This window comes from Passer domesticus, chromosome 9, assembly GCF_036417665.1.
Source record: "Passer domesticus isolate bPasDom1 chromosome 9, bPasDom1.hap1, whole genome shotgun sequence".
Lineage (NCBI taxonomy): Eukaryota > Metazoa > Chordata > Aves > Passeriformes > Passeridae > Passer > Passer domesticus.
The window spans coordinates 13,954,719-13,980,464 of record NC_087482.1 but is presented as its reverse complement, the minus strand read 5'-3'; the positions used below and the strand labels follow the sequence as shown (position 1 = coordinate 13,980,464).

Genomic DNA, 25,746 nt, shown 5'->3' with positions numbered 1-25,746 from the left:
GGACACGCTGGGCTGCAGCGTGGAAATCGCCCCCGAATCTCCTAAATCCAAGCCTGACTCCCCCTCCTCCGTGTGTCGGGAGCCGGGGCAGGATGGTGTGAGCAGCTCCAACCTCCCCTGAGCGGCCCCGCACTCCTGCAGCCCTTCCCGCACATAAACAAGTGTCAAAGACCTGTCTGCTCGCTGTGCCCTGCGAGAGCGCTGCCCTGCACCGAGCATCCCCCTCCTCCTTCACTTTCCCTGCCATCCCTCTGGCAGCAGGTTTTGTCTTTTTTTAAAAAACCCAGGTGCCAAACCTGTGTGAAATTACTGATATTCACTGAAATCTGGCTGAGAAGCACTCAGTGCTCCCCTTCTGTACGGGAGGTCACGGTCAGTTTTGTGGCACCATCACCCCACAGCCGCTGCCTCACCTGCAGGTGGCTGGGGCTGCTCACCGACACAGAAGGGCTGTTAAAGGTGTGTTGAGCTTCATTTACTCAAGGGTAGAATTAATTTGTTTGAACTGTTTCTTTCAGATAAAATAAGCCCTTTAAAGGCTGCCGCTACTCTGTCATTTTAGGCATCTCCATGTCCACCTGCCTTGACTTTGCTTTGGTCTGTGTGGAACTGCAGAATGTTACAAAATGGCATTTGCAAAAAGAACAAGTAAACACAGGCTTAATGAACTCACTTATTTTGCTTCCTTTACTTATGACTCATAAAATGAAAATCCTTTAATGTTGTAACACAAATAAATTGCCATGTTGGTTGCCTCTCGACTGTACTGCAAGTAGGGAACAAGAAGGGCTGAGAGTGAGGGATCAGGAAAAGGTGAGGATGTGCTCAGCTCTCATTAAGTAACATTATCCTGCTTCTTTTGGTTTTGAAAGGTGGAAAAGCAAGAGGTGATGTCTAATCCTCCCGGGCAGCAAACAATGGGTGGGGAACGCTGAGCTGGGTGCAGCACTTGGCAGTCTTTGGGGTGCAGTGATGAGGTGCCAGTGCTTGATGGTATGGATAGAAGGGGACACGCCTCAGCCTTGTGACATGTGGGGTTAATGGGGCAGAGCCACACCATGTCCCTCTGAGGGGACCTGGGTGGCACTGCCACAGCAGTGTCACATCCCAGCTCTGGGCAGGAGAGGTAAAAAATGATTAAAAAATTAGTTTTTTATCTTCCTGGGCAGGAGAGGTGCAGGTCCCACAACACCTGCCAGACTGAATATCAGGAATGAAAGGGTTAAACTGAGGCCACCCTCTCCTGAGACAAGTCAGGCAGGTTCTGGTGATGTAGGGGTGATGTGGCAGCTTGAAAGAAAGGATAAACAGAGCGTGGTACAAACTGCTTGAAGAAAATGATCCAAAGAGTGAAAACAAGGCTGGGCAGTTGGGAAGCACAGGGAAAAGATGCCTCATCATGAAGTTCACAAGAACTGAGGCAGCAGCCAGCACACCCCACCCTGTGTGTTCACTCAGCAAGCATGAGGATGGCATTGTGGGGATATCCTGAATAAATAAACACCTGGGGTTTTCCAGTCACAGGGGGTGATATCACACCCACAGCACGAAACTGCAGGTGGACCATCACTGGCACGGAGAATGCTCTGTCCCTGCGCTGGCACCAGTGGTGCCACACCACAGATCTTGTCCCATCCAGTGCTGTGTGTAACCACAGCTGAAATCACACTGCTGGCAGCTGCAGTTCTCTGCAGAATCCCTCCACCCTGACCTGACACATCTTCAAACTGCCTTGCACAGAACTGCACCATCTACTAAAAAAAAAGTTAAAACAGTATTTTTCTCTTTTGCTTCAGCAATATGCCCGACCTTTTCCTTTCCCCACTTTTATTTATGACTCCTCTCTGCTGTCTCTGCCACTGAGGTATTCATCCACGTGTTCCCATCATTTCAGGTTCCCTTCCTGGGCCATCCAATCCCTCAGCTGTTACAGCTCTTCATAACCTACATTTTGTGAACAACCACAACTCCCACAGTGATGTCCATTTCAGCCCATTCCACACAGAAGCGGAAAAATTTCTTCCTGAGAAGGAATTAATGCAAGAGAAGTGGAGATCAGTAAATGACTACAATAAAAATACCCTTCAGCTTTCCTTTTTATTCTTCCATATTTTTCCAGCAGCTTCTTAAAAACTGGTATTCAGCAATAAAATGACCTGATAACATTTAGGTCTTTGAGACATAGATATTTTATTTACTGAAAAAGTGTTACTAAACCACTTTACAAAAACATTCACCAGGCTTTGCAGCACTTCCAGGAAAATGCATACAATTCCTCCTCTCTTTATGCAATCATTGTTTGCTCCTGTTCAAGCTGACAGATGGTATGAAAGTTTTGCACTTGACATCCATAATTGTCTTTCCCACAGGCGTGTGCTCATCGATGATGTGCTCATTGCATCACCTCCTGACTTGGAACATTTTTTTAAAAAGCTGTTTCACATATGAAATCCTGGGAAAGGTGAGGGCAGGAACGGGTATTTCCACTTTTGCTCCTGGTTGTGGGCTGTGCAAGTGATGTGATGTGTTTGAAACCCAGATGTTAACATGGTCACTGTATAAATACATCAATAAATTCGTCCAGGCTCTTGTCCATTCACACTGACTGGACTGTGGCCATCTAAGAAACCACCTGAAAAATAAAGACCCATTCTGTTAGTCAAAGGGACTCTCACAACGTCAGGTGGCACTTGCAGGGAAATTGTCCATCAGCTCTGCCATGTTAGATTAAAAGGAAGCACTAAATTGCCTCATGTTTTGAAGTATTTTATATTTTATTTCACGCTATAATTTTTTTTAACAGCCAAATAAGATTTAGTTTCTCAAGCAAGGGAAAATGTGCCGGAGAGTGTATTGAAATCAAGTTTCTGGCTCAGCGAGGGGAGGTGACCTGAGCTCAGTGCAGGAAAGAAGCTGTTGCTGTGGGATTGCACCCAAGGAGCTGTGGGCCAGCCTGGAGAGTGCTGCCTTTATGTCACACACAGGGGACAGTGATGAGTGAGAGGCCAAGGCTGGCTATAAAAAGACCTTGCAGCAACTGGTTAAAGCACATCTTGGCACTATTAATGGATACAGAAGGGACATGGGTCAAGAAGCTCTTTGCCAAAATAACCTTCATTGCACTGTAATGTCAGAGACAAGGGAAGAGCTCCATGAACTCAAGAACATTTCATTAATAATTATTAGCACAATATTAATAAACTATTATTTACATTATTTATATCAAATAATTTAAGTATTTCTATTAAATAATTTATTTATATATTTATGTTAAATATTTCTATTATTAATTTAATTTATTATTTATTTATTAGTTCAATGAGGCATCTGTTTCTCCCTTTTCTCATCTGGGAAGAGAAACAGATGACCCAAAATGCCAGTGCTTTTTCACCAGCTTTATTTCAAAGGCATTTCAAATTCCTGCAGTCAGAGGAATTGCTGAGGACATGTCCCCTGTGGTTCACTACTAATATATAGACAGGTTGGGTTTGTGGGGTTTTTTTTTGTTTTTGTTTTTGGGTTTTTTTTTGTTTTTTGTTTTGTTTTGTTTTGTTTGTTTTTTGTTGTTGTTGTTGTTATTGTTTGTTTGGGTTTTTTGTGGGTTTTTTTGCATGAAGCTATGCTGGCAGTCTGGAAATTTGTGAGGAGGGTAATGGAATATTGCAACAGCCCAGGAAACTGCATATTGTACTAGTAGAAAAAAAATAGGAAGAGCAGAAACAAAGTTTCCTCCTCCTTTAGGCACAAAATACACAAACAAAAGATTTTGAAAATGTACAGATTGGCATAGCAGAGGAGTTAGCACATAATCAAGGACATTTTTAAAACCTACTGAAATGCCATGAAAATTCAGGGCTATAAACACGTGGGATGCTCCAAGTCTGAATTGGAATATTCAGCACATTCGTCACTGGGCTGGAAAATGTTGCTGCTCTTCCAATTTCAGGGGTTGAAGGACAACAGAAGCATCTCAAACTCTGCTGATTGCAGGGGTGTGTTTGGTTGGTTGGTTTTTTGGGGTTTGGTTGGGGTTTTTTTGGATGTTATTTTTAATTACAGCAGAGTCATTTTTTGGAGCCTGGTGTAAGGGCTGAGGCAGAAGCAGAGACACGAGACTACCAGAAAGATGGCAAGGACAATATACAGGATGAATCATTAAATAAAAATGTTCTTCCTTGTTGGAGATGGGCATAAAGAAATATTAGCCAGCAAGTGAAGGAATATCAGCCAAGAGAACACGGGGAGCTGGTGGAGGGGGAAGATGCTCAGGGGGTGGGCACCTCCCTTCAGGGCCCCACACTCAGCTGAGCTCTGCTCCTATAAAAAATCACTACAAAGTCAGACTGGCAATGGTTAAATGAACTAATTTCCAGCCTTGGTTCACTCTGATCCCACTGCTGAGTCACAGAACTCCTGCACGGTCCCTGCTTCTCCCACTTCCCTGGACACTCACCCAGGGCCCATCTCCTCATCAGAAACCAGGCACTGTGCTGTGGCAGAGCTGAGAAACTGCAGAGAAAAGACATTTCCATCATGCCCTCCTAATATTTCATTTGCCTTGGAATGAATTTCCTCTGCTCATCTTGTTAAAGACAGATTATTTTTGCTTTGCTCATTACACAGACCTGTCTAAAGCACTGTGTCCAAGGATGAAAAATAAATGAAAGCTCCAGTGGTGCCGTTACCCAGCAGAGCTGATGGATTGCACTCTCCTGTGGCTGCTTTCAGCTGCTGTGTCTCGTGAACCATGCTGCTAATTTCACATCTCAGTTACTGCAAAAATGCTAAATAAAGGTTTTGTTGTTGTTTTTTTTTCCATTTTATCCCTAAAAATGTGTGATTATTCACATGGCAAAAATGATAAATCTAAAGATTTGAAAAAGTGAAGAAGTGATGGCTTCAAGTCAGCATCATGCACACACAACTTTCATTTAAGTCTTGCTTAGCTGAGGAAGTACTTCCAGCAGAAATATTAATTTAAGATTTTCCTAACTTTCATGACCAGCCTCATCCTGAAGTTGATTTACTTTTGCTGAGTAATACAGGATTTGTCTTTAATTCTTGAAATAATAGGAAACAGAAAGAAGGCTTACTTAAAAAAACTACACCTAAAATGAATTTTTTGTGTGGTTCAGATATTTCTATTAAATTGGTTGTGCTATGTTCCCTTCCAGGAATTTTACATCAACAAAATATGGCACCAAAATCACTAAGCAGGGTAAAAATCCAGAAAGATTCCTTTGGAAAAGGTGTATTTAATGCAGCTGTAACACAGGGTGGAGATGAATAAAACACTACACAACTATTAAAATAAATATATGCTAAAATACCATACCTGTTTTTATGAAACTCTGAATCAAAATCAATCATTAAGGCCAACTGGAAAAAAACAAAGTTAAATAGAATTCATTGATTGTTAAGTCAACAAAAATCTGAAGAAAGATACAGATAAAACATTTGAAGATCTTTATTTTGTTTTTCTGTCCTTTTAATCTTGCATTTCTTTATTTCAACAAAAAAAAAAAAGGCAAAAATTCTTGGGAAAGAACCTGTTTTTAAAAAGTTGCTATCTAGAAGAGCTTGAGAAGTTGTTTATTGCATGACGACTCATTCCCACAATCTGTGAGTGCACTGCCACGTGCAAACCTCTTGTCTTCTCAAAATCTGCTAAAGTTCTACAAATCCTAATTTCTAAACCAGGAATAGAAGCATCTGTGAAGAACAGCTCTGCAAATTCTTCTACTTCCACTAGAGGATGTTTCACTGGTCACCTTCAAAGGGCTCCCACAGCTCAGAGAGTGGCACAGAGGATGATGGTAAGTGGGTACTTACCTACCAAAAAAAAAAATTGGTGAAGATGCGCATCCTGAAATTACAGCCCTCCAGAAAGAGGTCATAGTTGACTATTCCCACAAAATAATTCAAGAATGTCCTAAAATTTGTAGAAAACAGAAGCAAACATAGTGTTTAGTTTAACTGACAGCTGAGCATTAGCTTGGCCAGGCTTTCCAGAACACACTACAATCTCCTGGAAAGGCTGGAAATGCACCAAGTTCAGGGCACAATGGAATATCCACAGGTGATTGTCAAAGTGTAACTGCAATTCAAACACTGGGAAGGTCACGTGTGGCAAAGGATCCTTCAGGGCTGGAAACTGAGACACACAAACAGAGGACAAGGAGTAACTGGGCAGTACTTACTCGGTGCTGGGCTGAGGGGTCCGGGGCTCCCTGCCCGTGGCCACGAGGCACTGCCAGCTCCTGGGGGTTCCACGGAGCAGCCCAGGACTTGACCCTGGAAAGGACAAACGGGGCCCTGCCCAGGCAGGGCACAAGTGCCCTGGACAGGAGCTCCTGAGGCTGCCTGGGGTCAGCTGGACACACAGCCCCTGGGACAGAAGGTCTCAAAGCTGCCAGCACTCTCCGGGGCTCGAGGGTTTAGGAATTGTCCACCAGGACCTCTGCCGTGCTTCCCTGTCTGCACATCTGGGTGCTGGAGTCACTCTCTCCCTGTCTGCACATCTGGCTGTTGGATTCATTGCTCTTTAGTGACTCTAGAACTCAATTTATTTCAGCACTACCCCACCAAGCTGAGTGAGGACGGGTCACAGACTCCACTCACCACCTCCTCCACCTGATCCTCAGTTCCTGGCCCCTCCGAAGTGAGCAGCACAAATCCCACTGCCTCAGCAGGACCAGGATACCATTGGAAGGAATTTCCTTCATTTCAAATATGAAGAGTTGAAGCTCTTGGATTGCATTAAATGAGAAACAAAGAGTTTTAAATGATTTATTTGATTTCTCCACATGATCACAGTTATAGTTTTACATCAATAGGGTCTGTTACTACTTACAAACAGAATGCATATTAAAATGAAAGCACTCCTTTCTTCCCCAGAGTTACAAAAGGGGTCTCGAGCCTCCCCAGAACAGAAGCTTCTTGTAAGCATAATGATTTTTGAAGTCTTTAAGAGTCTGCATTCAAGACCTAATTCTAACAGTTTAATACAACTCAAAGCTGATTTAAGTTCCTAGCAGGAGATAGGCAACCTCAAAGTGACTGCAGACTTATAGTAATGCTAATTTACACACTATGTACAATTTAGATAATTCTCTATTCCCCCTACTGGTCCCATTTTCACCACCCCCTTTTCTCTTTTCCAAATTGAATCTTGTTATTGGTTCCACTTTTCTTTGAAATATATACACGAGAATCCATTTTTCAGTCAAGAAGTGCAATGGTATTTTACAAGGGAACAGCAAAATGCATGCTTAACTGCAGAAAACACACAGCTTCATATGGAACAGCAAGTCAACATCTAGAGATTCAGTGTTTAAATATCTGCTGACTGTCTTTCAGCTCATTTTATCAAGAAACAAGAGGCTTCTGCTGCATGCAGTACATGATGGGAAAATCATTCTACACTGTATGTTAGACTCTTTTTTTTAGCAATACAAGGCGCACATTATATTAGGATGAACTTTGATTTTTTGTTTCTTTACATTGTTTTACATTTCATTCTTAACTTAAAAAAATAAAAACCCCAAATATATATTTGATTGTTGTCCCAGAAAAGATTTTTTTTGTTGTTGCCACACCTTCATTCTTTACATTTCCCTTTCATTTGTCCAAATCAGCATTACTGCTTTGCCACATCGTTTATGGGAAGAGAGAATCACGGTCAGTCTATGCAGTTCTGTACCAGTTTGTAATTGGCAATGGTATCTGATAAAAAACCCTCTCCATTCTACTCCTGTCTGCAGGCTGAAGAATTCATTTTAATTCATTTTCTTAACCCCAGGCAGTGTTAAGTGCTGGAATTCTCCTATTCTAGGCACGACCCACACTGCTCTAAGCAACTGTTGATCAAGGATGGAGTCAGAGAGGTTTTACTATGACCCTATACAAGCAGCAAAGGTCTGGAGACTTGTGCTGACACCAAGACACTTTTGTTTGGTTGGAGTACATAGAAACACATAGTCTAAGAAACAAAACAGAACAAAACTAGGAAAAAAAAAAAAAAAGTAAAGTCCACTGTTTCTCCTCCTTGGCTTGAAAGAGCAAGAACAGAGTTTCCAAATCCCGTGCTCTCAGGTTACCAGTTTTGGTTTCTAACCAGCCTCCAAGTGATCTGTGATTTCACACTCCCTGCAGGCCCAGGGCAGGCACATTCTCCTCCCCAGTGTCCATGGAACCATGTGGAAATGTTTCTGTGCATGCACATTTGTGACATCTCCTCAACACTTTGGTTCACAAATACATTGACTGCACATGGAAAATCAGTGGGCAGGCATTAAACTGTGGCTCACTGTTTAAGCACAGAATATATGTAACTCTAATTTAAATGAATGAAAGGGTTTTTTAAACACAAAGCAAATGCAGATCTGGGAGATTTAACACCTTCAGCGTTAATCAACACAGTGAGTCAGATTTTCCTCTCCACTGCTACTGCATATTCTGCCTTTATTCCATCTACAGAATTTTACTTCCATTATGCCTCTGCATCTGAAACAAGTACAGACTCCATCACCCAGTGAAGAGGAGCTTTCTTACCTCTGTTTTAATTAAAAGATGCAGTTTCTCAGAGATGTTTGCACCTAAATGGTTCTTCATCTTTTCTGGAACAACCTATAAATTACAGTTAGACTCTACTATTGGTACAGATGTATGAAGAAAAGTCTACATATTGAAACATGTTATCACTTTACTTCAACTAATATCAACAGTAACACTGATATATTTTGCAATTATACAATATGTAGAGTGTAGCCTCACACTAATAACATTAGATGACATGCAGACAGTTCTACTTTCCCTTATAAGAACAGTAGATATTTTTTAAACTGCAAGGAACAGAGCCTCAGGGGACCCAGGTGAGCCCTCTTAAGGTAAGCCGCAGAATTTAGAATAGAATGAGTGACACAGAAAAAGAATAATAATCACTTGTTTTCTTTTCATGGAGATCATTCTGAGGAGAAGGAGCAGAAGGGGAAAACATATTGCACATGTGTGAAACAAACGTGAACTGCTGGAAACAAAAGGCTAAACTCTAGATTGCTGTATTTGCTCTCTGTGGAGGTGAACAAAGTGCTCAGTTTGCAGTTCTGCTGGTATTGTGGTATCCATGGTATGAAAGGGAAAAAATGACTGAACCTCTCCCATCCTCCCCACGCTAGAGATGCCATGAGCAAGCCAACAGGACAAGTCACTCTGTTGCTCCCATGTCCTCCCGATTTGGGACGCTTTTATTACTGTTTGTTTTCTGTTACACAGAAACCCGACTGGTTGGAGCTGTGATTACTTTTACCCATCTCTCACTGGAACTTTTTGCTCATCCTCTTCAAGGTTTGCTTTTAGGCTGGTACAGTTTTGCAGTTGTGATTCCTTTGTCTCTACTGTTTAGGTGTTAAGTCCTTGCAGTGGCTCAAAGTGCTGAAACTACAAAGTAGGTGCCATGGATAACTTTGTACAGGATTTCGGGATACAAATTGTAGAGAAATTTGCAAATTGTTTGGTTATAACACATAAGCAACAACAGCACAGCCTATTTTTATGTGATGTCTTGCAACTAACTGGACTATGGAAGTGAAGGTTTGAGCATAAACTCAGCCTGCTGAGTGCTGGGTGTTTCAAACTAACAAATGTGATGAGTAAAAATGGTAAAGCCACTTCATTGCTAGCACATGGCTACATGGAATTACAGATTTTGAATTTTTTTTTTAATATATATATATATATATATATATATATATATATATATATAAACCCTATACTAAATTCTAAAACAAACCTTCAAGTTTTAGAGCACTTCCACTGGAAACACTCTGGACTAGAAATCAGCTTCACTGGGGGTAAAAATGAGCAATTATGGTAAACAGGAACCAAAGTAGCTGAGAAGGATGGAGGTTTGCCATTTTCATGTTTGAGATGAATGTTTTTGCAGTGTTTACATGCACCTGGCGGAACTCTTCCCATGTGCTCGTTCAATCCATATGCTTACAAAAGAAATGTGGATCATGTAAATTCACAGTTATCACAGCCTTTAAAGTGTCTAAGAACTTGTGTGACCAATGCTCGGAGGTGCCCCCTGGTAGGTGGGCACCCTCCATTGCTACGGAATAATTACTGCATCTTAACGAGTTTGCTTACCTGAAATAGCAGAGCAGCTCTAATACTGATTACGTATGATATCATCGTGTTAACAAAATAAGGATTTATACAAAGCAGTATTGGACTATAACATTTAAATGCTATGTTACTTGGCACATTTAGTAATGATTGCTTAGAAATCTTAACAAGTCCAGGGGACTTGTGATGAAAATACTGAAATGTTTGAAATTGGTTTCTAACGTTTAATGGTTTTGGTCTACTTTCATATGCTATTCATCTATTATACTGTCCTATCAAGTAAGTGGAATTCCTAGTAAAGTCTATACTGCTAGTTTTGTGGACTGAAAAAATTTCTTTCCAAGCACAAATGTTAACTATACAGTATATATATATATATATATATTTATATGTATATATTTATATTATATAAAGTTTACTTACGTACTTTCATCAACCATATCAGGTCTACTTATTTTTTTTTGCCCATTGAGAGTAAAAGAGCAAGAATGCAACACTTGGTTCTGTCTGACTTTTTTCCCTGTTTTTTTTCCATAGGCTAGCTTTTCATTATGTGTGTAAAATTGTCCAGGGGTTTGGTGTAAAAGGTAGCTTTCCTCAGATTCAGCAAGCAGCACGTTGTCAAGGCAAGTTTGGAAATAAGAACTAACCAGATGGTGGCGAACATCTATCCAGTAGATAAGTAAAACCAGTATGGCCTGGGCTAACTGGAATTATTTTATTTAGTAACAGCAAGCCTTTAAGCTCATTAAACGGCCTGGGTAAAAACTGACGGTGTGATTTTGTTGCTTCCTCTAAGTGCCTTTGCAGCTGGGTTTGGAACTAGAGTCACGAGGAGGGTCTTTAGGCCTAGACTATGGTGCTGGCTTGGTGCTGGCGGCGGCGGGCGGCGGGGGCGGCCCGTGGTGGTGCGGGCCGTGGTGCGGGCCGTGGTGCGGGGCGTGCGGCAGGTAGGGGCCGTGTCCGTGGCCGTGCCCGTGCTGGTGGTACTGGTGCGGGTGCGGGTGCGGGGGCGGGTGGTAGTGGTGGTGGTGGTGGTAGGGCGGCGGGTTCTGGTGGCAGAACTGCGCGTGGTGCGGGTGCGGCGCGGCGGCCGCGCCCTCCGCGTGGTGCGGGGTCTGCGCGGCCGCGTGGCTCTGCGAGGGGGGCTTGCCCCTCTTGCTACCGAACAGGGACCCTAGGAGTGAGGAGGAGTTGGGCATAGTCTGGTGAGGGCGAGATGGACACTCTCGGGTTGATGTAGCTCTTCGGCGCATGTGAGGACTGCTAATGATGGACCCCTAAAAAGAAATTAATAGAAAATAAAAATTAAAAAAAAAATATCTTGAAATGTTCGGAAAGGGAAAAAAAAAATTAAAAAAAAAAAAAAAAGAAGAAAAAGTTCACACTGACCCACAAACTCCTCCTTTAGGGTTAACATGGGTGGATTATGTTAGAGAGCTCTAGGGGAAATTTTATCTCCACCTTCCCTAAGTGGCCAGTGGGGCACTCATGCCCTTCTTAGAGGATGTTAAGCATTGGGTGATTTTCTCTCAATATTTTGACATAAAGTGATATGACTTCAAATTAAAAAAAAAAAATGTCACGGAAATGTAACATGATATAAGGCCTACAAGTGTGTTTTTAAAGGAAAAATACATTTTAAAATACTGCAAAAAATACCATACTTGCTTTTTTACCACAAAAAAAAAAGCGCTAGATTAAATGCAACCTAAATAGTTAAACATACAGCAGCAAATATTACAGTTACAGCTCAGATTTTAAAATGGTATTTAAATATTTATTTATAGCAGTTTTCCACTACTATATATGACAGTGCTGCTTCTCAGGCCTACCTCTGCATTTTGTGTTAAATGGAACCATACCATTTTTGCCACTAACATTTCTATGTGCTTATATTTTTCTGACCTATGGTCCAACATTCTCTATTATTTAGCCTGGAATTTAGTTGCTGAAGTTGAGGGTTTGTATTTTGAAAGAGTTATGGGACACAAGAGTAGTTAGGCAAAGTATGCTAGATTTAAACTGTAATCTACCTAAAGCAAACACAAAAAAAAAAAAGAAAAAAGAAAAAAGAAAAAAAAAAAGAAAAAATCTGCAAGCTGAATTCAGAGACATGAACAGTATATATAAATGGTTTGAAGATGAATGAAATCTCATGAAATCCACATTGAATTCACCTATCTGAATAATTTTTTTTGTCCTCCCATGCCCATTCTGTGCAATTCCATGGTGTCATGACTGCATACATTTAGCAATTGAACTCGAAAATAAGCAATGGGGATGGTTGAGCATGACAGTCAATAGTTGTAGCTAAATATCAAACAGCAAGAACAGTGTACTTGGTAACAAAGAGCAAGGTGGGCTTTTAAGCTGGGACCAGACTGAAATGGTGGCAAAAGGACACATCATATCCATTTAACCATGCTGGCAGGAACAAAGGGAACAAGGTTAGCTCAAACCAAAAATGGCATTGCTCTAAAACAAGCTGTCAGTGCTTTGTAAGCTGGAAGAATACAGAGTGAATAGCCTAGGCATGCATTTTACTCGTGGCAGGCAGGTTATATATATGTGTGTATATATATATGTTAGAAGAAAAAAGAGCAAAAAAATATGTATGTATATAAAAGAAAGGTTTGAAATGCACATCATCACATCCAGCTAGACATCAGGAACTTCCTACTTACTTCCATATTGCTGTCTAGCGATCCTGCACTGCTGCGTCGCCCACGCTTGCCTGCCCAGGACATGCAACAGCAGAGATTAGAGACTGCGACACGACCGGCGCTAGGAGCCGCGGCCCCACAGCCCCACAGCTTCAGGGCCAGCAGGGACAGCAACTCCCTGCACCTGCCTGCGTTTCTAGGGGATCAGTGGAAATTTGGAGAGCTGCTGGTGCTGGGGATCGGCTCACACGAGCGGGGGGTGATTATTTTGTTGGTAATTTGCACAACTTTTGAAGTAGAGGTGTTTGGGCAGCTGGGTTTAGTGCTGCGCTTGTGATGCTGAGCAGCAATGATTTTAAAGGGTTTGGTTTACTGGAAGCTAATCGGCCATGGAGGTTTTTTTGTCTTTAAATATTGAGATATAATTGTGGGGTGGCATTAACTTAAATGCAAAATTTAACGTTGAAATATTCTGAACTTCAGTGTGGGGCACTGTGAGGGCCATCGGTTTTATCAATTAATCCGTTTTATCACTTCATCGGTTTTATCATTTTATCGAATTTATAATTTCAATTTCAGCTTTGAACCTCAGTGGATTTCATACAATATTCTTTCATGAGGTTTAAAAAAACCCCTAAACTTAATTTTTGATCAGTAAATCTGGAATCTGTCTTGACATTATGGCTAGATTTTGTTTGTTTAGCTGTGCAGTGCTTTATCTTTAAGCATGTTGGATTTGTACTCCAACAGTCTCAAACTGCAAAAACTTTTGCCTAAACCCACACGTGAAACTCCAGACAGTTTGCCTAAAGAGCCAGAAGACCTCAGTGGCTGGATAGGACACAGGATCTCAGATTTTCTTTCTCACTTCACAGCAGAGAAAATAGCATCTGGCTGCAGTGGAAATAGAGATTTTTAGAAGATAACTTGTGGAGCTTTGCTTTGTAAAGTTTCAGAATACTTTCCTGGCAGGGTGCAGAAACAAAGCTGAGCTTTGAGGAGCCCTCCTGGTGCTCAGAGCTTCCCTAAAATCTGCAGGGCTTTTGAAACCAAAGCTTTCTCAGCACTCTCTCCTTGTTTTCCTGCAAGGCCAAATATCAGTCTCCACCCTGCATTGGCTGTATTCAGAGTTTTCTACACTGAGAGGTAGTTTTGGCAGAGAATGTGAGGATTTCAGCATCACTTAACCAATTAATGATGTACCCTCATCACAGACACCCCAAAAGTACCTGTGATCAGAACTAGAGAGCAGTGGAACTGCTCATAGGGCAATTCAGACTACCCAAAGGATCAGGATGACCAAAAACTACCACCTGCTGGATTTATAAGCATAGTATTGACCTGGTTGGTCACAGAACACTGCCCTGAAACAAGTTTCTTGTAAGAGCTACAGTTCCAGGCTACTGGAACATTCTCCCCTCTTAAAAAGAGTTGCTCCCCAGTACAACCCCTCTGCAGTGACATTAAATTGAGGGGAAGGCGTTTGTGGTCAAGGTGTTGTGTTTGACTTGAGAAATTCATTGGGATTTGGAACAATTTCCCTGGATGGGCTCTTTGTCAAAAGCTCACTGCTTCATCTCCTGCTGCAGTTTTAGCCTCAGCCAAACTCTACTGTCTTATGAGTCCCCCAAGAAAAACTGGGTTTGTTCATCCCTTATGTTGACTCCTAGTCAGGTTTGATATTTTTCTGCTCTGATAACAGGATTAGTACTGATTAACACTCCAACCACTCTTGCTTGCTGATGCAAACACACTGCGGCAGCCACCTCGGAACTTAGCAGTCAGGGTTGCAAATAAGACTGAGAGCTGACACGGGGCATTAAACGTGGCCAAAAATGAAGGAAAACACAACAATCCAATGCCTTTTGTATATGGCAGGAGTCACAGTCTGATCAAATAACCACGGACACAGTAAATACGGACAGAGAGCGACAGATGGAATTTTGCTCAGAATAACTCCAGGGCAAAGTAGTACTTGCAAAGCCAAGAACAAACAGAAAAATCCACCTTAAATGCCTGTAATTTCCCTCAGATAGGCACTACTGCCGTACAGAGGCTTAGTTCTTTTTCTTAAAAACAAATTGATCCCGATTCTGTGCTGACATGCAGTGTGGTGGGTTTACTCAGTAAATCCCCTGGAGCATTCCCCCTGCCAATGTGTGTTTATTCCAGACTGTTCCCTGGTCTTTGGGATAGCATCCCATCGCAGAAATGCCTCCCTGGAGCTCCAGCCTTCACATGCATCTCAGGGAAATTCTAAACTAGAACTGCACCCAAGCATGTACTGGCAGGATAATTAGTAGCTGTGGTACAAAGCAAGGTGGTATTTATCAAATCTGAAGATTAGTTTTGCTTAATATATTAAGTTTACTTTAATATTTTAAGGCTATTAGAGTGGACTTTAATTTATAAAAATAAATTTTCAATTAATTTAACCTTATCTGTTAGATATGAATATTCCTTGCAAGAAATATCTTGAACTTACACAAGTGTATGCCTCATATATGAACATGCACTATATAGGGCCAAGAACATTTCAAATTTATAGTACAGATATGAAGTGATTACAAGATTTTTACAAACTTAACCATGCCAAAAGAATATTGAGCTTCATTAATAAAGGCCACTGCACCTTGCAGAATGGATGTGTGCAGGACACATCACAGGATGTGTGGTGATCTCACAGTTTAGGCTACAGATCAGCTCAGTACATGGAAATATTTCTCACTCCTGCTCTGTAGTTCTTGAAACTCTTCTGGGCCAGTGAGATAACTGATAGCTAAAGACTATCAATGATTTGATATTATGATTTGGCTTTGAGTGTCTTGGGGGAGAAAGCTTGGAAAAAAGTTTTAAGTTAAATTACTCTCTCCAATGACTGGAGAGACCACTTTTGAGGGGGAAAGTACTGTTTGCCACCTTTACATTTTCAGCTTGTTTCTGTGTGAAACAGGTACAATCTTAAGATTTCACACTGAAACAGAAGTATTTTAATCCTGGAAATACCTTTGGTTTTGTTTTGATTTTGCAGTAATCTTTTTTGGCCTGTGGCTGTTTTAGACAAGCCCAGCTCTCAGTAACAGGAACCACTGCACCACCCTCACCTGGTCAGTACTACCTGGCTGTGCCAGTTGTGGAGTACTGGGGCAAACAAGAAAACTGCAATTTTTAAACCAGTTCAGTGTGTAAATACTACTCCCACCTTACAGATTAGTGATGTGGGAATAAAGTTTGAATTCCTCTGTAAACTCAATGTAAAAGCACTGGGTCCCCCAGCAATTCAAAGTGGCTGGAATTCAAATTGAAGAACCTAAAATCAGTGCAATGGGACTGTTTCTGGGAGAAACAGAATGGGAAACACAGCCAGTCCAACTCTTTCTGCTCTGCTTTAGTGACCAAATCATTCTTCCTGTGGAACAGTGGCCATGAGGGGACATCACACTTTTCCCATCTTTCTGTAAACTCATAAAACTCAGCTTTAGATTCATTAAAATTTGCCTGGCTCTAATATTTTTGTATAAATTAAGAATTTCAAGGTCTGGAAAAAATAAATTCAGTTCTTCCAGCTCAAGAATGTGCAATAAAAATTATACATTTATCTTTAGAGAAAAATAAAGCCCTAAATATTTTTGACATATTCGCATCTTGGAACACTTGGATGTCACATTCTGTTTTATATTCCATGGAAAGAACTGTCAAGGCACAAGGAACAACAGCATCTCCCAGTGAAGAGATCCTCAGCACATCCTTCCCACAGCTGGGAGTTGAGCTGCTGTGGCCAAGGCATGGAAACACTCTCAGGAAAGGATACCTGATGGACACATCCTGCTTTTCTGTGCATGCCCAGCCTAGGAGGCAGAATCAGTCAGGGTATTTGCTAGATCTCAGAAGCTGCTGAATTGTCACTCAGAGAAATTTAGTAATTTCCACAGCCTCCATTTACTGGGATGTCTGGGGGACAGCAATGGATTTTTTTCCTAAATAGTTCTGTCAAGTACCTGTGCAGCCAAATGCTGTTCAGTCACATTTCCCTTCACTGAATAAACAGTTAAAATTTTGAGTTTGCAATGTTCACTGGACATTTACCTGCCTTCCTGCATAAATATGAAATCAGGCCATTTTCTCTTGTTTGTTAGATTTATTTTTGATTCAAGGTAGAAAGGTCTCTCTAAAAATCTACTTTCCTACAGGCCCACACACTCCTGTTCCTCCTCCTTGTTCATCCTGTGCTTCATCCACAGAAGGATTTGAGGGAACCTAACTCAGGCCTGTTTTAGAGAAGCAATTTAATATGGGATAATCACTGAGGGGCAGTATCTTCCTAACTGAAAGAGATTTCTTTGCTTTTCTGTGGATCACTTCTCCCACATTAAAAATAAAATTAGCCTCACATGCAAGCTATTCCCTGAGAGAAGGCAGAATGATATGGATCATCTCCCTTAAGTCATTCCACCAAATAACACAGCAAATAACAGGCTGGTTGTTTCTCAAGTCAGTTGCACTGCACAAGACCAAACAGAAGCTCTCCATAATTCTCAGTTATTTCAGGTTAAAATTAAGTTTAGTTGGGTTTAACAAACTCATTGATAAACCCTGCAGTCTGTGAGTGATTTCTACTTTTTGTCATGGAAAAAGGTTATTTTCAGTAAGAAGCATGCCAGTTGTAGGCATGCCCTGTGAAATGTGTTTGTGATTACAAATGTTGGTTTGTTGAATTAAACCCATAATATGAATTCAAATACATGGCAGTGTTTGAAAGAGAGGGATGAGTAATTCTAATGGAATGAAAAAATTAATCAGAAATCACATTTAGGGGTACAGATACCCACTGAACTCACATATTAACAATATGGTAGTTCTCATTCTAATGAAATAAAACCAAAACAACAGAAAAATATGAAGTATCTTCATCTGAGATATAAGAGTGGTGAAGACTAGGGCTTGATCTAAAATCCGCTGGAGCCAAGCAAGCACCAATAGTCAACTTCAGCCTGATTTTGGATCAAGGGCCTAAGTCTTTTTAATGAAGCACATGGAGATGTGAGTATGAAAGCCTAAAGAGAGAAGAAAAGAATTGAAAGAGCTCACTCTCTACATATTTGTATGCACATACATATACCCACAAAACACAGGCTATCATTTCAGTTTACAACAATTTTATTTATTGCAGCATAGCTAATGTCTCGTCTTTAGTTAAAAAAAAAAGGAAATAGGTAAGTAGTGTCTACTACCAAAGATATACAGAATATTGAAATTATGACTACACTGGACATCATCACTGCAATTGAAAGAACAAAGCAGAGTATGCAACACAGCCTATGAACTAAAAACCAAATAACTAAAAAAAATAGAGTTGCTACTATCTATGGAAGTACTTTCTGAATAGTGGACATGGTGTTCAGATAAGAGTTCTTGTCAGTGACAGGAATCTTTAACACTGAAAGATTACATGGCTATGCCAGGTGTGAGGCAAACCATCAAATAAAAACATGCCCAACTTCCCCTGGCTTGCTTTGGCTAACAAATTGTATCACCACTGCTTTCCAGTCTTTAACCAGTTAATAAAACTTAAGACACATCAGTGGCTTTGTGGGTTATCAGCATCCTTGTCCAATAGGGCTTCTTTGGTTCTGTTGCAAAGAGTACTTCACAACAACCTCTTTTTGCAAGAATTAGGAACTGTGTCTGAGTTACAGAACCAGAAAAGAGCATCAGGGGCACACTGGTGTTACACAGCTCTAGAGAGAATTTAGTAGGGCTTCACTCAGTTTCATTCATCGAGGTGGTGACACAGGTACACTTGAGCACAGAGTACACAGAAAGCGCTCGTCACACAGAGACCAGGAGCTTTCCTTCCCTTTCCAGGCCTAGTCTATGAGGGGGAAAAAGCAAAGGCAATGAAAAAAAAAGAAAGGAAAACCAAGTGAATTGCTCCTAGCACAAGTCAGTCACTTCTGTTTTATTAAAAACTTACAATTTTTCCTCTGTCTTCACTGTCCTTTAAAGGTTTCTATAGCAACCTACAACGGCTTTAATACTTTCAAACAGCAGCCGCTTAACAGAACAAAGGTAAAAAAAAAAAACCCAAAACAAACAGAAATTAACCACGAGCCGAGGAGGGGGGAGTAAGGAGCTACTTGGAAGTGTAAGATTCCACCACTGCTATTTGTGGAGGCATGCAGCGAGCCGGGGAGGAGAGGCAGCTCTTACCTGCTTCGGACAGGTCGCGCAGGGAGGAGCTGAGCGCGCTCCGCTTCAGCCCCTCGCCGCCGGCGTAGCTGTCGTCCAGGCACGCCCGGGGCAGGGTCCCGTTCCCGGAGTCCTTCTTCAGGCTGGAGCACTGCGACATGCTGGGACGCACCACCCCCTTCTGCTTCTCCAGCTCGGCTGCAACACACACGGGGGCTTTTACAGGGGTGTTTGTGGGCATGAAACAACCCAGAACGTCCCACAGGGAGTTTCACCCCTCTACCCACAGCTGGATTTCTCTTTTGGGAAAATGGGATAAAATTTCATCTTCAGACACTCACGGGACTACCAGCAAAATGTATTGGTTTGGACCATGACTTCCTTACTGACCACAGGAATTGCAACCCGGAAATGAAGAAAAATTCAATGAAGCTTATTGGAAGAGCCATCATTGGGAATTTCAGTGTGAGGTAAATTGCCCTTAAAATTCCTGCTGTAATTTGTGATACAAATCACAGAGCCAGCTCTCCTCTGTCCACATTATCCCTAAAATTCTTACAGGAATTTATAGTACAAATCACGGATCCATCTTTCTTCTCCACATTATCCCTAAAAATTCCTGCAGTAATTTATACTACAAATCACAGACCCAGCTCTCTTCTGTCCAAATTATCCCTAAAATTCTTCCTGTAATTTATGCTACAAATCACAGACCCAGCTCTCCTCTGCCCATTGTTATTTGCAGCTTGTCCAAGATGAATTCCACTGCAGCTACACTGCAGTCAATGAACTCAGTAGTCAATGAACTCAGCCGGGGCTTAAGGCATTATTGGCTTTTTCCTTCTTCTCAAGATAAAGTCACAGAAAAACCCACATTATTTTGAACTTTTACAGAGTTCTAATGTGTTATACTCTTATACTTTTTATTAATGGTAATTTTTAACTTAAAATTTAAATTTTCCAAGGGTAATATTACTTTTTATTATTTTGATTAGCTGGAAAATGCTCCATTATATGTACCTTTGTACTTACACTCTATTCTGTGCTTTTCCATTTCTTGAACTTCTGCAATTGATTCCCTCAAATCATCTGTAAACTTCTTCCTGTCCTGAGGATTTGGTGCATTGAAATTTATGAGTACTTTGATATCTGCTCCTGGAACAGCTGACGTGAGCCGAATGCCATTGGGATAATCTGGAAGAAAAAGGCAAGAAAAACTGAGCTCTGATTAATACAATTACTTTTCTTTTAATAAAAATACCCACAAAACCGGAAAGCTTTTAGTAATATTACCACAGAGGATACAAAGTCAGAGAAATAAAAGTCTGACAGCATAAAATTAGAATAAAAATCCCTAAGGTACATTGGAACAGCCTAACTGTCAAATACTGAACAAATACTGAGAGATATCTTTATGTAGCTGCTGCCCTTAAGGCACAATATGCAATATATATCAAAAACAGTAGGAAAAAAAAAATCTAAGGGGATTTTTTTTTTCATGGAACAGATCCCATGATCACCTTATCCACTTGTGACCAAAGTTTTGCTGAGTGTAAAGGCTACTTGAAGACATTTCAAATGCTACAAATTATCTTTTACTTTTAACTCGCCATTTGCGGGTGAGTTGACACACAAACAGGTACAGATTTAGTATTTCCTATTGGATTGTTCTCCCTGTACATGCTACTTTCCTTTTTTTCTTTAAAATGAAATTAAAAGTATCTGTGAAATCACATACTGAAGAAGTAAAAGGACTGATTTGGTTTTTTCACCCTTCTTTTGACCCATATTATGGACTTTTAATAAAAGGCAGATGTTTCAGGAAACTGTCTTTGCCTCTTTTCTAGGTGTACTTCTGAAGTTTTAACAGCTGGTCAAAAATACCTCCTGGTTGAGACAGAAGGTTCATTTACAGAAAGATACTCAGAATGAAAATATGTTCTGTGTTGAGAGCTTTGTAACAAGCTAGCTCCGAGCTAAAGCTCACAGTGAGATTAATTTGACCAAGATAGAAAATGAGGGGAGTTGCCTTCCAATTAAACTGTGTCCTTGGCCCGCAGATGAAGTAATGCACCGAGCAGGTGGTGGAGAAAAACAGCCTGGGAAAGTAATAAGTAGTTATACCAAAATAGCACGTAAATAGCTGATAGCTAGTTAGCCAATGGTGAGCTGGGATTTTGCACTATGCATGAGCTAATTGAAAGGTGTATAATAATCGGTAATTCGGGAATAAAGACGAGACTTGTCGATCATCATATGGTGAGCAAGTCTTCCTTCTCCATCAAATGGTGACCCCGACGTCGACGACTACGGACAGACACGGCTGCCACGGATGGGGAAGTAGGAGCAGGTCCTTCTGAAGCAAGGGGGGGGACGGCAAACGACCACTGCGGGTCGCGGCCCTAGGAGCTATAAATATAGTCCTAGCCTACGTGCTGCCGAAGTCTGTAAGCCTTGCAACAGCGCTGATTAGAAATGGAAAGGCAAGCAGCATATGATTTATTTATTTGCTTTTTAAAAAAGCGGCAGATTAAAGACATGGACTTGCAGAGAGAGCTCCCACAGTTGTTAGATTACGGGTACGCTACAGGGTTGTTTTTCAACCCCCATACGGTCCATGAGCTAACAGAGTGGCGTAAGTTCGGGACCAGGAGGGCGGTTACGCGCACTGCGGGACAGCCCGGGGCAGACGCGGAGGCGAAAACGCGTATGCCGGCGGCGCTCCCGGTGCTGCGGCGGCGGAACGGACCGAGCGCTGCGGAGGCGGCGTACTCGGTGCCGGCGGCAGTTACGCGCACCGCGGGTCCAGTGACACGCGCGGTGACAAAAACTCGCACGGCAGCTGTCCGTGGGGAAAGCGCACAGATCGTGAGGGAAGTGCCGGCCAGGGCCAAGCCGGCCAAAGCGAGACGCGGCAGCCGAATAGGTGCTAGCGGCGGTGGACGCGCACCAGTAACGCGAAACCCGAAAGCTGGAGCTAGGAGGGCTTTTTCACTTTTTGCAAGCGCACAAAAGCACCAGCGGTGTGGGACATTCTCCCGCTGGCTGCGGATGTTGGCGCAGAGCCAGGGGGAACCAGCCCGAGTGGAGATCCAGGCCGAGCGGAGCCCAAAGGAGATCGGGGCTGCGCGGGTCCGGGCGAGAGCGTTCCTTTCCGCACCCCCGGGATAGCACAGACTGAGGCTGTGCCGGAGCACACAGGAGACGGGCGCGGGCAGACATTCCTCAAGCACCGCCCTGTCACAGCTGCCTAGCAACCACAGCAGACAGCCCATCGCAGCAATTCAAACAAGTGTCTGAGAAAAAACAGGTCAGGAATTTCCTTCAAGATCAGGATAGAAAACTTCTGAAAATTCACACAGTGCTTCATCCAGATGTTATACGGGGCATTTCACCCAACTGTTCCACAGACTTTACAGTTGGTTTACCAGTTTTTTTTGTAAATGTGTTTGCTTTTCTAAAAGTGATTGAGTATTTGGGTTTGATGGCTTTGAGTTTGATGACTTCATTTCCTTTCCCTTGCCTGAGGCGAGAACAACCTTTTAGGGGGGCAGAGTCTAAGTAAACTTCCTAGTTTCTGTTTGGACTACATATGAGAAGATTTAAACTGTAATATTTCTGTATACTATGGGCTTTATAGTCTTTGCTTTCTTCTATTCATTAAGAGATGGCATTAGATAAATGGATGTAAATGTGCTAATTATTTTGACTATCCTTAATTTAAGTGAAATTATTTGTGTTTAAGATTATCTGTCATCTTTTTCAGTTTTGTTTTAAAATATCTATCCAAGATTCAAAGTTTTAAGAATTATTGATATTAAGTTTATAATCTTTGTTATTTTTAGTTTTTGTAAGTAATGCTGATAGATAGTGACTGTTGTTAATACCAGATGAATACTTTAGGAAGGTTGTCTTAACCCCTTCAAGCACTTCTTGTTAAGGAGTTTTCAGATTTTTGTGATGAGAGTTATTATTAAGATATTGTTGCAGTATTTACAGCCAGCTTTCATGTGTTTTTCTATTTTTTTGTGTGATCACCTACAAGACACGTGTCTCTTTAAGATCCTGTCTTTTTATTTCCTAACTATTTTGATGTTTCTGAGGGTTTTTATCCAAATTGCCAGTTTTGTAGTTCTTTTAATTATTATTACAGGAATACTCCGGCAGAGAATTCAAGAAGTTTGCTGTGTTTGGAAAATCTCTGTCTTGACAGAAACTTCAGAAGGATTCAATTATTTGCTGGTTTGATTGGTTTGTAACCCTAAGGTTTCTTGTTTATAACAGTTGTTTTTAAAAGCCCTGTTTAAAAAATGTGTTAAGTGACACTCACCAATTAGAGTTTGGGCTCTGGCCAAGCTCTAGCTCTATTTGGATGGAGTGACTGACAATCAACCCAGATGTTTTCTGCATCAAAAAGTATTCAAGTCCTTTTGACTTGGCAATTTGACCATCTATGACAGCTGAGCCATTTTCAGAGGTGATTTGGAGAAACATGAATCCGGACATGGTTTCTCCAATTCTCTGTCATTTTAAGGTTTGTCAGCTGTCGCAGACTCTGGGATAAGAGTTCAGTGTTACAGTGTTTAGTAATTTTTTTATTTTGTATGTGTTGTTGACTGTGTGTATTATCTAAATTAATTCCTAATTACTTTTATTTTAACATTTCTTTATGTAGCATTGCAAAATGAAACCAGGACCCATTTTTCACCTCCAAGATTTTGAGAAGATTCTTCAGTCCTGCAGGGATGTGGGATTTGTTTGTGTTTTAACAGGTGCCCTGTCTCAGCTTGAAAAGAAAACGGGGGAGCTCAGGGTATTGGAGTGGCTCTCTCCACCGCTACAGCAACAGAAAACTGTGAGACTGAAAATTGAAATGATTGCATCCCTCATAAAGAAAGGACGTTTTAGGGCAATCCAAGTTACAGGAGCAGAGCCTTCCACAATACGATTGCCCATTAAAAAGGACACGCTTGACTGGTATTTGGTGAACTCTGGGGAGCTCCAGGAAGCCCTTTTAGGAGCTGGAGCTGTCGTGGAGACTGGGAAAATGCATCCTAGTCCCCTCCAGTGGATGACAGAATGGGACTGGATAACAAAGCCCATTCAGAGTCTGTCACCATTAAGGGGGGCTATCACGGCCTTTACGGACGCTGGTAAAAAGTCCAGGAGAGCAGCCGTGACATGGAAACAGCAAAGACAGTGGTGACAACATTTGTTAGATGCAGATGCCAGGGACAGTCTACAGACATTGGAACTTTTAGCTGTAGTATGGGCAATGATGAATTTAAAAGGTCCTTTGAATATTGTGACTGACTCCCTTTATGTAGCAGGAGTAGCTGCCAGGGTACTATACTGGGGGAGGGGATATCTTTGTGTTTCCTCTCCAACAGGACCCTTGTGGATCCCCGCGAAGTGGACTCGAGCTGTACCAGATGTTGAGGACTGTCGCGGCCTTGTCACCGGAGGACAAAGAGAGGGTGCACAACAAACTGACGCTGATATTGCGACCCTATTTGCAACGCCTCCAACCCTACTCTAACGACGCGCGACGTGCCTGCATTCATCTTCCTGACGATTGGATCGAGTGGTGTCAGGACCTTACGGTAGAAGTAAAAGCCCCTCAATCACAGCCATGCCTGGACTGTGGGGACAATAAATGTGCTGCATGGATCGCTCTAGACTGTGGAGGCTGTAATAAGGTGTTTTGGTTGGAGCAATCGACCGTTCGGCAGAACTGGTGCCCAAGCTGCCGATTCTCCTGGAACTTGCAGAACTCGTGGCAGCGAGCACTAAGGGATTTTACAGGGCTTGATTTGGGAGGATCCTTAGGCTTATATGAAGCCCCGGAGCAAATTATTTTGGCATGTGTTACTTGGCAACTTAAGACCTTGTGTGAGCGAGTAGAAAAGCAAGCGCGTACTCACATAATAGCTTCGCGCTGTCGAAAGCTTGTGGCCCTCACACAGACATCCATTGTTGGACTGATTAAAAAAGACTGTGGAGTTGAGGAGGCACTGGACGACTGCATCAAGCAACTTAAGTCCTGTTCTTTTCGCTCCAGAGGGACTGCCAAATAGGGCAACCCACATTCTGGAGCGAGCTGAAACAGGTAGTAGTAGCCACACTTTTACCTGGAGGGGCAGCGAATAAGGCCATGAATTTGGCCAAGCAATTAGGCTGCTGGGCCAAAGACGAGCTGAACGCCACCTCCCAGGTATTGGACATGCTGTCTCAAGATGTACAAAGTGTAAATCACGCAGTATTGCAAAATAGAGCAGCAATCGATTTCTTATTATTAGCTCAAGGCCATGGTTGTGAGGAATTTGAGGGCATGTGTTGTATGAATTTATTGGATCATTCTGTATCAATACATGCAAAAATTAAAGAGCTCCAGAAACGGTTACATGCCCTGAAAGAGGATGATGGATTGGGATCAGAAGGATGGTTAAAGAGCCTGGGGCTAGGCCCTTGGCTGAGAACAATGATCATGTATGCTATAGGGATATTAGGTGTGATAGTATTGTTAATGCTTGTATTACCATGCTTGCTTAATTGCATACAAAGAATGGTGAGTCAGACGATAGAAAAGGCTTGGAAAACAACACTTCTAGCCCAAAAAGAAAACGGGGGAAATGTTGAGAGCTTTGTAACAAGCTGGCTCCGAGCTAAAGCTCACAGTGAGATTAATTTGACCAAGATAGAAAATGAGGGGAGTTGCCATTATAATTAAACTGTGTCCTTGGCCCACGGATGAAGTAATGCA

At 41.9% G+C, this 25,746-nt stretch overlaps 1 protein-coding gene and 1 long non-coding RNA gene across 2 annotated transcripts; one reads left to right on the top strand and one right to left on the bottom strand.

Annotated features, from left to right (window-relative positions):
- The first annotated feature begins 31 nt into the window (after window positions 1-31).
- Window positions 32-8,029, top strand: LOC135307666 (uncharacterized). The gene is made up of 2 exons (XR_010368358.1): window positions 32-2,461; window positions 4,624-8,029. It is a non-coding gene; the product is annotated as an uncharacterized LOC135307666 (long non-coding RNA).
- Window positions 8,030-10,982: 2,953 nt separating this feature from the next.
- On the bottom strand, window positions 10,983-24,432 carry LOC135308332 (IQ motif and SEC7 domain-containing protein 2-like). Its single transcript, XM_064433272.1, has 5 exons — window positions 23,692-24,432; window positions 20,016-20,177; window positions 19,005-19,181; window positions 12,816-12,865; window positions 10,983-11,408 (listed from the first exon to the last, which is right to left on the bottom strand). Exons 2-5 carry the CDS (start codon window positions 20,035-20,037, stop codon window positions 10,983-10,985), a joined length of 675 nt encoding a protein of 224 aa, XP_064289342.1. The 5' UTR covers window positions 20,038-20,177; window positions 23,692-24,432.
- Window positions 24,433-25,746: the final 1,314 nt, after the last annotated feature.